The sequence below is a fragment of the Dipodomys merriami genome, unplaced genomic scaffold, assembly GCF_024711535.1.
Source record: "Dipodomys merriami isolate MVZ:Mamm:240054 unplaced genomic scaffold, mDipMer1.0.p SCAF_33, whole genome shotgun sequence".
NCBI lineage: Eukaryota > Metazoa > Chordata > Mammalia > Rodentia > Heteromyidae > Dipodomys > Dipodomys merriami.
This window is the reverse complement of record NW_027204826.1, coordinates 1,312,501-1,328,756: the sequence shown is the minus strand read 5'-3', so window position 1 is coordinate 1,328,756 and position 16,256 is coordinate 1,312,501. Positions and strand designations below refer to the sequence as shown.

The window sequence follows — 16,256 nt, the reverse complement described above, 5'->3', positions numbered from 1 at the left end:
GGAGCTGTGTCTCTTAAGTGTTAGAGTGCTAACCCTTTCTTTCTAGGCACAGCTCTGACCAGAGCTCAATTGTCACTAAAACCTTCTGGTTGTTCCTTGATCTCCTTTTGGTTGTCCCTTGTCATTGCTGGGGTGTGTGTATGTGTATACGTGGGGTGTATGTGTGTAAATATGGAAGTACATATGTGTGTTTCTGTGTATATGTATATGTATGTATATGGGTGTGTATGCAAGCATGCATGTATGTATGTATATAGGTGTGTATGTATGGTTATATGTATGCATGTATTGTGTATATATGGGTGTATATGTTTGTGTGTATATATGTATGGGTGTATATGTATGTGTGTATGTGTGGGTATATGGGCGAATGTGTATGTGTGTGTATGGATGTGTGTATGTGTATGTGTGTATATGGGTGTGTGTGTGTCTGTCTGTCTGTGTGTGTGGTATATGCATGCATACACCAGTACTCAAGCTTGGCTTTGTACTCTTACCCTGGGCATTGTTCCCCCTTAGCTTTTTCACTCAGGGCTTCCACTCTACCACTTGAGCCACAGCTCCACTTCCGGCTTTTTTGCTGCTTCGTTGGTGATGAGTCTCATGAGTTTTCTTGCCCTGGGTTGGCTGTGAACCACAACTCTCAGATCTCTGCTTTCTGAGCGACTGAGAGAAAGAGGTGAGAGGTGAGTCCACAGTGCGCTGCCATCACTTCTTTTTTTTTTTCCAGCCCATTTTCTGTCTTTCACTTCATTCATTCCCCAGCACTGGAATACCGGCCAGGTAGCTGTGCTAACCAGTCCCCAAACTCCTCTCCCATTTTTCACCCTCTGTGCCCAGGTTTTTCCTCTGGTCCTTCTGCCCCATCCCCTCTTCCCACACCTCACCCCGATGAAGTTCCAGACATTCCTCAAGACTCATCTCCTTTGGGATACTCCAGAGACCCTTCCATGTGCTCCCTACCTCCTACTCAGAGCCCCAGAAAAGTGTCAAGCCCTCAGGATTGAAGTGGGTCACAGAGACTCCATAGTTCAACTCTCAAAACAAGGCATTTCCTGCTTCCTGGCCAGGTGGACAACATAAGGGGAGACAGAAGTGGCCTTACCCTGAGAGAGTCACAGGAAACTTCCAGAAGCCCCAGCCCCAGCTTCTCACCATTCCTCTAGTATTGAACCACTCACCATCAGACAATCTCCTTTGTCTGAATTCCTAACATACTATCACCAATCTATGTTTGGAACACATGTGAGGAAAATTCAGCCACTCAGAAGAATCTAGAAGGATCTATATCTGTGACTATAGTACTACCCATCCAGAGGTACTTCACCATGAGAAAGAAGTGGTTTTTTAATCACTTCCTTGCAAGGAAGATGATAGATAAATAGAGAGATGATAGGTAGATGACCAATAGATGGATGATAGATAAATAGATAGATGATAGATAGATAGATAGATCGCACTATAATATGCTGTCCAGTTGACAATAAAATTAGTACACTGCAAGTTTTAGTTGTACTTTAGAAATTGTCATAATCTTTCTGGAAAACAGTTTAGTCACTTTTCTCAAGAGTTAAGACACCAGTAACTCACGCCTGGTAATGCCAACTCCTCAAGAGATTGAGATCGCTATCAGTTGAAAGTCAGCCCAGGCAGACAGATCTGAGAGACTTTATTTCCAATTAACCAGCAAAACCTGGAAGGGGAGATATGACTAAAGTGGTAAAACACCATGCTTCAGGGCTAAAGCCAAGCAATAGTGCAAGGCCCTGAGTTCAAGCCCCAGAACTAGCATAAGAAGATGTATTCCTAGTAGACATATTCCTGAGAATTAAATCTCATCAAAGAAAAAGAAAACTGCAGAAAGAAAAAGCCACCAGCACAAAGATATTCATTATAGAATCATTTATAATTTTGAAAATGAAAAAGCTTAAATGATTAACAAAGGAAATAGTTATGTAATTTAGGTTAAATGAATTAAATTGGCTACAGAGCCCTCACAAGTGATTGTTATGAAGAACCCATAGCATCTCATTACACATTTGTGGTTTAATGTTAAAAAAAAAAAAAAAAAAAAAAGGTCAGGCAAGGCGCCTGTGGCTCATATCTATAATCCTAGCTACTTCAGGAGGCTGAGATCTGAGGATTGTGATTCAAAGCCAGCCTCAGCAGGAAAGTACCTGAGACTCTTTTCTCCAATGAACCACCAAAAAAGTCAGAAGTTGTGCTATGGCTCAAAGTGGTAGAGCACCAGCCTTGAGCAAAAGAGCTTAGGGACAGTGCCCAGGCCCTGAGTTCAAGCCCTATAATTGACTAAATAAATAAATAGATTCAGGCCTAGCTACTCAGACCTGAGGATGGATGTTCAAATCCAGCCCAGACAGAAATGCCTGTGAGACTCTTATCTCCAATGTACCAGCGAAAGGCCAGAAATGGAGTTGTGGCTTAAGTGGCAGAGTGCCAGCCTACTAATCTTAGCATGTGTTAGGCCTGAGTTCAATCTCCTGTACACACACACACACACACACACACACACACACACACACACACACACACACACACACACACACACCACACACGCCCACTGATGCCCAGTGGCAGAGCTCATTCGACTTGAGCTAAAAAAGCTAAGGGACGATGCCCAGGCCCTGAGTTCAAGCACCAGCACCAGCACATTAAAAAGCCCAGAGGACAAATGGTCAGATGGAAGGAGGATCGCCTCAAGCCCCATGGATCTCACAGTAATTAGCCATGCTCTGACAGCTCTGTTTTACTTGTAAGCATATTATTTTGCTTATTGAACTCTGGCCAAAAGATCTGTCCCCCAAGGCTTTGGGGGGAGATCTGTACGTGTGGAAGTGTAACCCAGGGAAACGGATCAGATTCAATTGGCCTGAACCATCCTTCATTTGCTTATAAAGCAGAACCTAGTTGCTCTCTCTGCCAAGTCCACAGGTCAAGTGCAGGAGGCGCAGTGTAAACAGAGAATGCACCCCCCAGCACAGCCCCCATGATGTCCAGACCAGGGCACTGAGCCTCAGGCTTCCAGGGTAATGGAGTGAACACCAGAAAGCTTGGATCCTGGTTCCCTAGGGTGGACAGAGGAACTCATGTCACTTTCAGAGGAATGACATACATTCTCAGTGAAGGTTCCAGAACAATAATGGACACTCCTGAAGCATACCTGGCTCTAGGTTTCTCATCCCTTGCATGAACTTCAATTTCCATTTCCTATTTATCTATAAATAGAGTTATTTTAAATCTCCAAAGGATTCTGAAGCTTGTGATTCATATAAGCAATACCTTGTAACATCTTTTTAATGTGCCTCTGAGCAAGCCAGGTTCAGTGGCTCAAGCCTGAAATCCTACCTACTAGGGAGGTAGAGATCCAAGGATCACAATTTGAAGCCAGCCTGGGCAATAAAAGCTCAGGAACTCAAGAGAAAAAGGGTGGAAAAGTGCAGCGGTGGACACTGATGAAAGTGAACTGTACCACTTGTGGGTGGAGATGGGAGGGAAGGACTGGGAGAGAATGAGGGAATAGAAGACACTGTGTGAAAGAAAATGTAGGACTGGGAAGGTGGCTCAGTGGTAAAGTGCTTGCCTTGCATGCCTGAGGCCCTGGGTTCGATTCCTCAGCACCACATAAGCAAAAAGAAAAAAGCCGGAAGTGGCGCTGTGGCTCAAGTGGTAGAGCGCTCGCCTTGAGCTGAAGAGCTGAGGGACAGCGCCCAGGCCCAGAGTTCAGCCCCAGGACCGGACCCAAAAAAAGAAAGAAAGAAAGAAAGAAAGAAAGGAAGGAAGAAAGAAAATGTAATGACCTGATGCATGTAATTATAATCCCTCTGCATATGGCCTCTATAACAATAAAGTAAATTCATAATACAAAAAAATAAACTAAAATACAGCCTGGGCCCTAAATTGGAGAAGTAGGATCCTGGATCCTGGATAGATGCTATGGACAGCCAACCTCTGATTTCCTTCAACTTCCTAGGTCAGAGGTTAGCAAATCCAGCCCACTGTCAGTTGTTGTAAATAAAACTTTATTGGAACTTGGAAAAAAAAAAGTATATGAGACTCCATCTCAGTCAAGGGCTGGGCAAAGTGGCATACTTCTATGGTCTCAGCAATGAAGGGCAGCATGTTTAGGGGGATCACAGTCCATCAGTAAAGCTAGGCCTTAACTTGATATAACCAGTGCCACCAGGTCCTGGTAGCTCATGCCCATTATTCTAACTACTCAGAAGCTGAGATCTGAAGGATCCAAGCTAGAGGCCAACTGGAACAGATCTAGACTCCATCCATAGCAAAATAATCAGCAAAAAGCCAGGCTAGAGGCATGGCTCATGTGGTAGAGTGCCAGCCTACATATGCTAGGCTCTGAGTTTAATCTCCTGTACACACACACACACACACACACACACACTCAGATAGAGCTAGAGCACGCAGATGCTGATGTGGATAAAAAAACAACCTGTAAAAAGTCTTTTCTTCTGAAAGCTAAAAGGAAATGAATGACATCAGCATCCTGACTGTTCAGATTTTCAACCCTCCAAACACAGAAATAAGTATTTGATCATTCAGGTACTGCCTTCCAGGAACCCACACAGTGAACCAAAATTCTCAGCAGCTACACACCGCTTGGTTTTGATGGGGGCACGCCTCTCATCCTCGCTGCTCAAGGGACTGAGATCTGAGGACTGAGATTTGAAGTCAGCCTATCTGTCTCCAGTTAATCAGCAAAATAGCAGAAGCGGAACTATGGCTGAAGTGGTAGTGTGAATGAAGACGCCAGAGAGAACCACCAAGTCCTGAGTTCAAGCCCCAGTACAGGCACTAAATAAATAGTAAAGGTGAAAGAAAGCATTTAGGTTTTGCCAGTTTCTTGGGTCTTCATTTGAAGGCTCTCTTGTTGTATTAAATAAATCTACATGATTTTCTGCCTTTAGTGTGTCTTCTGTGAAATTAATTTTCAGGCCCAGCCTGGGATCCTAAGAGGATATGGATAAAAGTTTGTGTCCCTAAGGGGCACTCAATGGCATTTGCTTAAAACCCCAAGAGGCCGCCGCCCTGGCCTTTGTCACACTTCTCTGGACACAGTAAGCTGTTGAAATCCTCTCACGTACCAGAGTGTGGGGCAAATCCTGTCCTCCACTCTGGGGAGCTCAGGGCCTGGCGTGTCCTGGCCAGTCAAGGGCCAGATAGGCCAGGCCGAGCTCAGAGGTCGATGCGGGAAGGAAGAGCTGGGCCAAGGTCGGGTGCTGAGGACTCCCCGCCCGGGCCAGGAGGTGACTAGATGGTGCTTGTTCCACCGCCACCCCCCTTGCAGGGATTCCCGCATCCAACACCTTCCCGCCACTCCCGGGGTGAGACCCGGGGGTCCCCGATGGCAGGAGGTGCTGGTGGACCCTGAAGGACAGCAGCGTGACCAGTGCGCGCCACGGCCACAGCGCCCCCCGGAGGACCAGGATCGCACTGCAACGGCAGAGCCCCGCCACTTCCCCGCTCGCAGGGGGCGGAGCCTCCTCTAAACGAGATGCATTCTTAGCCCTGCCCCTCCCTCTCTCTGGGGGCGGAGCCTCCTCCGAACTGGGTGCGTTCTTAGACCCGCCTCTCCCTCTCTCTAGGGGCGGAGCTTCCCCTAAATGGACGCATTCTTAGCCCCGCCCCTCCCTCTCTCTGGGGGCGGAGCCTTCTCTACATTGGGTCCTTTCTTGGTCCCGCCTCCGCTCGTGGGGGCGGAGTCTCCGCCGCGCGGGTTCCAGTGTGGGCCCTTCTCTCCCACTAGGGGCAGAGCCTTCCCACGCTGGGTCCAGTCCTGTCCCTGCCCCTCCTCACCCTGCCTCTACACGGGGTCCAATCTTTGCTCCGCCCCTTCTCGCGCTAGGGGCGGAGCCTCCGGCGGGATCAGTCTTGGCCCCGCCCCGTCTCCGACTGGGGGCGGAGCCTCCGGCGGGGTCCAGTCCTGGCCTGTGGCTCGCCGCCTCTCCGAGCGGGGCGGGGCGGGGCGGGGCGGGGCGGGGCGGGGCGCGGCGCGGCGGCCCCCGGGGATGCTGCCGGCCGCGGAGCTGGCCAAGGCCGCGGGCCGCGGGGCTCCGGGCTCCCGGGGCGGCTGATGGGAGGCGGCGGCCCGGGCAGGCGAGCCACCGCGCGGCCGTCGCCATGGGGAATAAGCAGACCATCTTCACGGAGGAGCAGCTGGACAACTACCAGGTGAGCCCCGCCGCCCTGGCGTCTCCTCCACAGGCCTCCCTGGAAGCCAGTCACCGGGGTTCAAACCCTTCCTCTGCCCGCGGCGCCCAGCCTTGACCTTGGGCCGGTGATTCCCGCCCCGGAGCCTCTGTTTCTCCACTTGGGGAACGAGAGTGCCTTCCGGATGGAAGATTCTGTCATGTCCACCTCGGTCACTTGTCCTCTCTTCTCGGGGTTTCTGGGCACCCCGGGCGGCCCTTACCCCACTTCAGTGCCAATAGTCTCGGCTCCATCCCAGGAAGGGCTGCAGTGGGTGCATCACCCCCCGCCCCAATCAGATCTTACATTAGAGGTATCCCTTTGCTCCAGGACAGAAATAACTGGAGCAAGAAGGTAAGCCAGGTTCTATGCGTGCAAGCCAACTTTTAAAACCCTCTCTGCACCCCAGCAGCAGCAGCTGGCCTCAGACCTTTCTGGGTTGCAGAAGTGGTTGTCCAGGCCCTGGAGCCTGGGTCCCCTCACCCCTTGGGCCACCTCTGAACCATTCCCCCGCCCCCCACTGCACTACCCAGGCTCTTTCTTTCTCCTGCTGTTGCCCATCCCCCAAAGTTTCCATGGCCTGGAGTGCCTCTTCCCTGCTTTCCACCTTGATCACCCTCATCCTTCAAGATCCAACTCTCAGGCCAGGCCTGAGGGCTCAAGCCTGTCATCTTAGCTACTCAGGAGACAGAACTGAGGATTGCAGTTCAAAGCCATCCCTGGCAGGGAAGTCCATGAGACTCTTATCTCCAGTTAACCACCAAAAAGCCAAAAAGGGAGCTGTGTCTTAAGTGATAGAGCACTAGCCTTTAGCAACAAAGCGAAGAGACAGCGTCTGGGCCCTGAGTTCAAATCCCAGTACTAGCACAGATGCACTCTCTCTGTCTCTGTCTCTGTCTCTCTGTCTGTCTGTCTGTCTGTCTTTCTCTCTCTCTCTCTGTCTCTCTGTCTCTCTCTCTCTCACACACACACACACACACACACCCTCTGACTCTTCCAGGCAGACCTATTTTGTCACCTGTTCTTAGATTAGAAGACAGGGACCTGTCTGTCTCCTTTATGTATACTTAGGTTGGTATGAAGGAAAAGGACATTGTACAGTCTCTCTTTGTACCAGTTCCACTTGCCCAGCACAATGAAGTGGATTATTAAACCCACTTTACAGGCGAATAAACTGACACTAAGGAGCCATTCAGTACCTTCGCTATGTGAGATTCACATAGAATTTGAATGGTGCTCCAAGATTTGTCCCCAGTCATTTGGGATGATGCTAGGCCAGGTGTTTTTTTTTTTCCTGTCAATTTTTTTTGGCAGGGATGTGGATTTACTGCTTGAACTCAGGGTCTAGGTGCAGTCCCTGATTTTGTTTTTGTTTTTGTTTTTGTTTTTTCCCAAGGCTAGAGCTCCACTTCTGGCTTTTTGTTTGTTTGTTTGTTTTGTTTTTTGGTGGTTCACTGGAGATAAGAGTCTCACAGAGGGCTGGGAAGGTGGCTCAGTGGTAGAGCGCTTGCCTTGCATGCCTGAGGCCCTGGGTTCGATTCTTCAGCACCACATAAGCAGAAAAAGCTGGAAGTGGCGCTGTGGCTCAAGTGGTACAGCGCTAACCTTGAGCTGAAGAGCTGAGGGATAGTGCCCAGGCCTAGAATTCAGGACCACAACCGATAAAAAAAAAAAAAAAAAGAGTCTCACAGATTTTCCTGCCAATGCTGGCTTTGAATTGTGATCCTCCTCCGATCTTAGCCTCCTGAGTAGTTAGGGTGACAGGCGTAAGCCACCAATACCTGGCTAAATTTCTTTATTACTATTTTTATTATTATTTTCTTCTCTTGGGCTATAGAGATGGGGGCAGGGGCAAGAGTGGGACAAAGATCCCCTTTGCTTGGCATGGATCTGACTATTGGGTGGTGTGAGGCCCAAGTGGTATAAGCAGGTGACAGGTGCGTTCTAGGGAAGGGCACACATGGGCTGGAAGGGGACTCCTACCTTGATAGAAAGGTTCAAAGACCACACAAGCTTGAGTGGTCCTAGAAGATAGGGACAGGATTTTGCCCACGATGACGTGAAAGGATCCACTCCAGGCAGAGGGGACAGCTTGGATAAAAGCTTAGAGGAAGGCATGGATAAATGGTCCATACCCAGCGGGGAGGAGTGGCCTGGCAGTGGGAAAGAGGCTGGGTCTCCCTTCAGACAAGCCCGGCATTGGGTTACCATTTGGACAGAGCCTGTCTCAGCATTGAGTTCCGATCCTGGCTAGACTGTGCCAGGCAGGGTGGGAGAAACAAGAGCCAGGAAACCTAAGAACCCACATCCCCTTCCCTGTGGCTCTCCAGCCATGGCCAGTGAGGCCTGGATGGGCGGGGGCTCCCCCAAGCTATCCGGGACTCTCCAGCTGTTCCTGGTGTCAATGATCCCTGCAATTAGACTTCTGTGCAGACAATTCCTCTAAGTCATTCATCCCTTTCCCAGACCCCCTAATAGGCCTCCTCCAACTTTTCCGCAACTGCTCACACCATCCGCCTCTCCAGCTGCTGCTCCCAGACCACCTTTGTAGTTAAGAGCAAGCCCAGTGGGAGGCTGAAGTGAGGCTCAAGTGGTAGAGTGCCAGCCTTGTGTGTAAAAGTCAAGGAAGACCTCAAGGCCCTGAATTCAAGCCCCAGTTACCACCCACAGTCAAAACACCAAGCCCTGTGACTCAGTCTCTCTTGCTTCTTGGTTGTTTTGTTTTGTTTTGTTTTTTGGTCGGTTGTGGGGCTTGTCCCTCAGCTCTTTAGCTCAAGCCTAGCACGTAGAGTGGTAGACGAGCCACAGCACCATTTCCGGCTTTTTCTGCTTCTGTGGTGCTGAGGAATGGAACCCAGGGCGTCATGCATGCAAGACAAGCTTTCTACCACTGAGCCACCTTCCCAGCTCTCTCTTGCTTCTTACCTGGAGTTCCACACTCCCTCCACCCTCTTTCCTGGCCTCCATAAACCCCAGGAAACAGAGGAAACAGAAGTCCAACTTCTTGCCCAGCCTCCAGTAACAGATTTTTTTTTTTTTTTTTTTTGGTCATGGGGCTTGAACTTGGGGCCTGTGTATTGTACCTGAGCTTTTGTGCTCAAGGCTAGCGCTCTACCACTTTGAGGCACAGAAACTTCCAGTTTTCTGGTGGTTCATTGGAGGTAAGAGTCTCACAGGTGCTGGTGGCTCATGCCCGTAATCCTAGCTACTCAGGAGGCTGAGATCTGAGGATCACAGTTCAAAGCCAGCCACGGCAGGAACGTCTGTGAGACTCTTATCTCCAATTAACCACTAGAAAACTGGAAGTGGCTCAAGTGGTAGAATACTCGCTTTGAACTGAAGACTTGAGGGACAGTGCCTAGGCCCAGAGTTCAAGCCTCACAACCAACAAAAAAAAAAAGAAAAGAAAAGAGTCTCACGGACTTTCCTGCCCAGGCTGGCTTTGAACCACAGTCTTCAGATCTCAGCCTTCTGAGTAGCTAGGATTATAGGTGTGAGCCACCAGCACCTGGCTGATATTATTTTATTTTTTCCTCTGAAAGTAATCTACACAACAGGCCACATTTGTGTCAGTAGCTCACACCTGTCATCCTAGCTACTCAGGAGGCTGAGATCTGAACATGGCTCAAAGCCAGCTCAGACAGAAGAGTCCATGAAACTTTTTTTTTTTTTTTTTGGTCAGTCATGGGGCTTGAACTCGGGGTGCTGTCCCTGAGCGCTTCAGCTCAAGCCTCGCTCTCTACCATGAGCCACAGCACCACCAAATCTTGGGGTTGAACTCAGGGCCTGGGCACTGTCCTTGAGCTTCTTTTGCTCTAGGCTAGCATTCTACCACTTGATCCACAGTGCTACTTCCAGCTTTTTTTTGTTTATGTGATACTGAGGAATCAAACCCAGGGTCAGGCTGGGAAGGTGGCTCAGTGGTAGAGTGCTTGCCTTGCATGCATGAAGCCCTGGGTTTGATTCCTCAGCACCACATAAGCAGAAAAAGCCAGAAGTGGCTCTGTGGCTCAAATAGTAAAGCACTAGTCTTGAGCTGAAGAGGTGAGGGACAGCGCTCAGGCCCAGAGTTCAGGCCCCACAACCAAAAACACAAAAAATAAAACAAACCCAGGGCTTCATGAATGCTAGGCAAGCACTCTTCCACTAAGCCACATTCCCAGCCCCATGAAACTCTTATCTCTAATGAACCATCATAAGAAGCTGGAAGTGGGGCTGTGGTTCAAGGGGTAGAGAGCCAGTCTTGAGCAAAAAAATAAAAATAAAAATATCCTCAGGAAGAGCACTTGTGGTGTGAGTTGAAGCCCCAGAACTGGCACACAGAAAGAGAGAGAGAGAGACAGAGAGACAGAGAGACAGAGACAGAGACAGAGAGAGAGAGAGAGGGAGGGAGGGAGGGAGGGAGGGAGGGACGAAGGAAGGAAGGAAGGAAGGAAGGAAGGAAGGAAGGAAGGAAGGAAGGAAGGAAGGAAGGAAGGAAGGAAGGAAGGAAGGAAGGAAAAAGTTGAGCCCCACCCCTAGAAGAGAGCCCTCCGCAGTCTATGGCATATCAGGTGGCTCAGAAGGAAAACCTCATTGGGCTACACAGGGCCTAGAAACTTCTCCCACCCCTCCCCTGTTCCACCCAGGGAAACCCTAGCTGCCCCATGCAATCCTCTTTGGTCATGAAATCCAATCACCCTAGTGGCCAGCGCCTTCAGATTCTCTAGAGCCAGGCTGTCTGTCTGCAAGGCTGTGCTGTGGCCATTTGCCCACCAGAGCAGGAGGCCTGGGACTCTGCGCTCTGCGAAGGCCAAGGGCAGAGTAACTGAATGGTGGGGATGAGCAGGAAAGCCCTTCAACAGGCCGGCATTCATCTTAGCAAGTGCTGGCTGCTTTGCATCTCCCAGCTTCTCTCCCAGGCCCAGTCTTACAGCCATCATCCAAGACTCCACTGGGTTTATGAATTTACTTTTTTACCAGTCCTGGGGCTTGAACTCAGGAACTGGGTGCTGTCCCTGCACTTCTTTTGCTCAAGGCTAGCACTCTACCACTTGAGCCATGGTGCCACTCCTGGCTTTTTCTGAGTAGTTTATTGGAGATAGTCTCATCGACTTTCCTGCCCTGGCTGGCTTCAAAATATGAGCCTCAGATCTCTGCCTCCTGAGTAGCTAGGATGATAGGTATGAGTCACCAGTGCCCAGCTCCAGTGATTTGTTTTGTTTTTCAATTTTTACTTACTCTGAAATGGCCAGTCGACGGACAGTGTAAGTCATTTAGATAGACAGGCCGGCTGGGCATTGGTAGCTCATACCTGTTGTCCTAGCTACACAGAAGACTGAGATCTGAAGATCATGGTTCAAAGTCAGCCAGGCAGGAAAGTCCTTGAGATTCTTGTCTCCAAAAAGGCAGAAGTGGAGGTATGGCTCAAGTGGTAGCCTGCCAGTCTTGAGGGGAAAAGCTAAGCAAGAGCATGAGGCCTTGAGTTCAAGCCCCAGTACTGGCATAAAATTTTTTAAAAGATCTTTTACAGGTTGCTGATAGTTCACACCTGTAATCCTAGCTCCTCAGGAGTCTGACATCTGAGAATCCTGGTTCAAAGCTAGCCTGGGTAGAAAAGTGCACACGATTCTTATCTCTAATAAACTACTCAAAAAGCTGAAGTGGAGCTGTGGCTCAAGTGGTAGAGTGCTGGGCTTGGGCACAAAAGCTTAGGGACAGTGCCCAGGCCCTGAGTTTAAGCCCCAGGATTGACACGCATGCACATGGGCACACACACATACACACACACACACACACGCGTGCGCGCACGCACACACACACACACACACACACACACACAGATAGACCTTCTGAGGAGAGTCTATGATCCAATGGCCTAGAAACCACATGCTTTCGCCACCCTAGGCCCACCCGGCCTCCTATCTCTCTATCCAGACGTTATACCAGCTGCTGTCCCTCCTCTTCCTCTCTGCTGTGTTCACTTCATCCATTTCATCCATTCCTCCAGTCCCTTCTCCTTCCCTGTAGGTGTGAACTTATATGGTCCTTTTTAATTTTTGTGCCAGTACTGGGACTTGAACTCAGGACCTTGACACTGTCCCTTAGCTTTTACATTCAAGGCTGGCACACTACCACTTGCATCACACCCTCACTTCTGGCTTTTTTTTTTGCTTGTCCTGGGGCTTGAACTCTGGGTCTCAGCACTGTCTCTATGCTTCTTTTGCTGAGCCAGAGCACCACTTCTGGCTTTTTCGGAGTAGTTTATTGGAGATAAGAGTCTCCTGGACTTTCCTGCCCAGGTTGGCCTTGAACTGGGATCCTCAGATCTCAACCTCCTGAGTAGCTAGGATGACAGGTGTGAACTACCAGTCCTAGGCTCACTTCCAGACTTTTTACTGGTTCACTGGATGTAAAGGTCTCATGGACTCTCCTGCCCTGGCTGACTTCCAATTGTGATCTGCTGATCTCAGCTTCTTGAGTAGCTGGGATTGCAGGTGTGAGCTACCAGTGCCTGATCTGTCATTCCTGTGGTTTCAGAAGCCCGGCATTGCTGGTGATTCCTCTGCTCATATGGCTGGACATATCAGCCACAAGACTGTGCTCTGGGCCACTCAGGACTCACTGTACATTGCATGCCTGCTCACAACCCCATCTTCAGTGCCTGTAGTGGTTCACCCCCTGTGAGGCCTCCCTGAAGACAGTGGAATTGCCTCCTGCCTGCCCCTGTTTTCCCAAGGTCTATCTCACCAGCTCTCATATCTGTTGTGTCCATCTATGACTCCCCTTCTCTCCCCTGAACCCCAAGGGTGTATCGGGTTCCCAAGGCTAGCCCTGGAGTCATTGTCTGAATCTGCTAGAATCATTGGTCCCCCAAGGGAGAGGTAGCTGGGACTCTCCTCTCTCCCCAGTCCCCCCAGACCAGGGCTGTCCAGTGGGGCCCTGAGGATGGAAGGGAGGGAGAGAGGGAGAAAGGAAGGAACAAGCTAGGAAGTTGGGATCACTTAGGCTCTCTCTCTCTCTCTCTCTTTCTCTCTGTTTTGTCAGTCATGAGGCTTGAACTCTGGGCCTGGGCGCTGTTCCTCAGCTCTTCAGCTCAAGGCTAGCACTCTACCACTTGAGCCACAGCACCACTTCCAGATTTTTCTGTTTATGTGGTGCTGAGGAATCGAACCCAGGGCCTCACGCATGCAAGGCAAGTGCTCTACCACTGAGCCACCTTCCCAGCCCTCACTTAGGCTCTTGTGTGTTTTTCCTTCCCAGGACTGCACGTTCTTCAATAAGAAGGACATCCTCAAGTAAGTATGGCTCTCTGTCTACTTCTTTGGGGCTGTGGCAGGGGTGAGGCTGGGGACCCCATGTGCACTGGCTATAGGTGCCAGAGTTGAAGAAGAGCCATCGGAGTCAAGTCCAGGAACCAGCTGCCCCCCCAGATGGCTGTGTAGGCTCAAGAATGTCCCTTTCTTCTCTTCTCTCCTCTTCCTCCCCTCTTCCCTCCACATCTGCTTATTATGGGCTGGCCCAAGGTAGAGAGCTAAGGCACATTTTCATTAGGGCCTCACTGCGGCCTTGTCACAAGATGATCTAGTTATCAAGCTCACGCCTGTAATCCCAGCTACTCAGGAAGCTGAGATAGGAAGATCACAGTCCAAAGCCAGCCCAGACAGGAAAGTCTGTGAGACTCTTACCTCCAGTGAACCACCAGAAAGCTAGAAGTGGAGGATGTGTGGCTCAGGTAGTAGGTAGGTAGAGTGCCAGGCTTGAGGGAAAAAGCTAAGCAAGAGCATGGGGCCATGAGTTCAAGCCCCAGTACTGACACATTAAAAAATAATAATAAAGATCTTCTTGTCCACTCTTCCAGATAGGGCTTGGCACCTTGGCTAAGTCACACACCAGGATCTGGAGGCCTGGCTGGCTGCAGGTTCCTTGCTGTCCTCTGAGCTGTGGGGCCCGCTGCCCCTGTCTATTAGGCTAGGGGACCCTCAGGGCCATGTGGCTGAGGCCCTGATGTCTTTCCTGAGCTGTGTCTTACATGTTCTCTTCCTTCTCCGGATGCCAATTGCTCTTAAGGGGTACGGGAGCAGGGTCCTGGACAGGAAAGATGGAAGGGGGGAATGAGGCCAGGACACACCCAAGCCCCCCAGCCCTCCCCCCTGCCTCTTCCTCAGAGCCCCAGCCCCAGCCAGTGAGCAGGGATCACAGAATGCTTGGAAAGGTGCCCCAAGGGGCCCCTTCCGTGCAGGGTGTCAGGTGACGCTAAAAGCCAGCGAATTCTCAGGATCACTTTCCCTGAGGATCGATGGCCAGGCTGGGCCTAGAACCTGGCACAGCATCCCCAGAGAGCTGGACTCTGGTCTGTCCTTGCCCTGTCCCCTCGCCACAGTGAGAGACACTTCACTTCTACCCACTGAGGAGAGGTAGGGTGAGGAGCCGACCCCCCCCCCCCCCACAGGCCTGGCCTCAGACCCTGGTTTCGAATTCCACCTCCCAGCTCTGTAGCCTTCTACAAGGTTTGGCCTTCTGGAAAGTGGGGGAACCCCAAAGCATGATGGCACTAGCTGGGACAGTACCTGAGTGCTACAAAGGTGGCACTTCCACTGAGAAAAGTGGCCACAGAGCGGTCACCCGGGCCTTCTGGTAGCCCCCTGAACTTTTAGGTCTCTCAACACAATTCCCTCTCCCCCCTTACCATACTTGGAGGAGCTCCTAACACCCTAAACCCCCACTTTTGTAGATGCCAAGCCAGGCTGTGTGTCCTCACCACAGCCCACCCTATGTCCACTTAGACATCAAAGCCCCTGTCCCCCGATCATCACCCTACTATCCCCTCTGACCGGCATGGCCTTTGTCAGTTCCTGTACCCACAGCATCACCACGCCTGGTCCAGATCAGCTCCCACACTTCCTGTGGTAGCCCGCCAACTCTCTGTACTTCTCTTCACTCCCAACTCAGGCTTTGTGGGGGTGTGAGTCCTCAGGTCACCCCACCTGAGTTGGGTCTCTGCCATGCTGCCTGTTAGCTACTGGTGAAGCCTCAAAAAAAAGCCTGTGGGTGAAAGATTGGAGGGTCATGGAGACAAGGACATGGACCTGCTCCCCCAGCCCTCCACTCATCCCTGCGAGCCACTGAAACACTGTGACACATTTTGGGGTATTCCTGGCCCATTGAGAAATAAGCAGGGGATTGCAGAAAGGCAAGAATACTCAAGGAAGGGTCCTGGCTCCCCACAGACCCAGCCTGCCCAGTTCTGAAGGCTTTAGCACTCCAGCCTTTGTTATTTTATTTATTTATTTTTGTTGGTCATGGGGCTTGAGCTCTGGGCCTGGGCGCTGTCCCTCAGCTCTCCAGCTCAAGACCAGCACTCTACCACTTGAGCCACAGTGCCACTTCCACTTTTCTGGTGGTTAATTGGAGACAAGAGTCTCACAGACTTGACTGCCTGGACTGGGTTCCAACCATGATCCTCAGCTCTCAGCCTCCTGAGTAACTAGGATGACAGGTGTGAGCCACTGCCCCCTCCTTTATTTATTTATTTATTTTTGTACCAATGCTAGACCTTGAACCCAGGGCCTAGGCACTGCTCCTTTACTTGTTGTTCATCAAGGCTGGTGCTCTACCAGTTGAGCCACAGCTCCACTTCTGGCTTTTTGGTGACTCATTGGAGCTGAAGAGTTTCATGAACTTTCCTGCCTTTTGCACTTCAAACGGTGATGCTCAGACCCCAGCCTCCTGAGTAGCTAGGATGTAAGGTGTGAGCCACTGGGACCCAGCCCAGCACCCCAGCCTGGGGAGATCAGTACCAGTGCAAAGGCCAAGCCTGAGGCCTTCCAAGTGGGTGAAGGCCCCCCCAAGGCAGCTGGACACCCCCACTTCTTCCCGGCCCAGCCTGTTCTGTCCCTCGACGCCCCATTTCTGCCTGGCGCTGCCTGTTGTGTCCCTCGTTCATTGAGGTCCTCCTCTTGCTCATCGCACCTTAGGGACCCCAATCACGGGTGTGTATGTGTGTGCAAAGCCTCATGGGAGCCGTCACACAGCCCCGGGGGACGTCA

The 16,256-nt window shown here is 50.8% G+C and overlaps 1 protein-coding gene across 2 annotated transcripts in view; it reads left to right on the top strand.

Annotated features, from left to right (window-relative positions):
- The first annotated feature begins 6,047 nt into the window (after window positions 1-6,047).
- Window positions 6,048-16,256, top strand: part of Cib2 (calcium and integrin binding family member 2) — an 18,922-nt gene continuing 8,713 nt past the window's right edge. The window contains exons 1-2 of one of the 2 annotated variants that reach the window (XM_070042785.1): window positions 6,048-6,210; window positions 13,471-13,505. In XM_070042785.1, the coding sequence (XP_069898886.1) occupies window positions 6,160-6,210; window positions 13,471-13,505 (86 nt within the window). In that variant the 5' untranslated portion in view covers window positions 6,048-6,159. Of the gene's footprint in view, window positions 6,211-12,914; window positions 12,947-13,470; window positions 13,506-16,256 lie in introns of those variants that run through there. The other variant, XM_070042786.1, reaches the window with a different exon arrangement.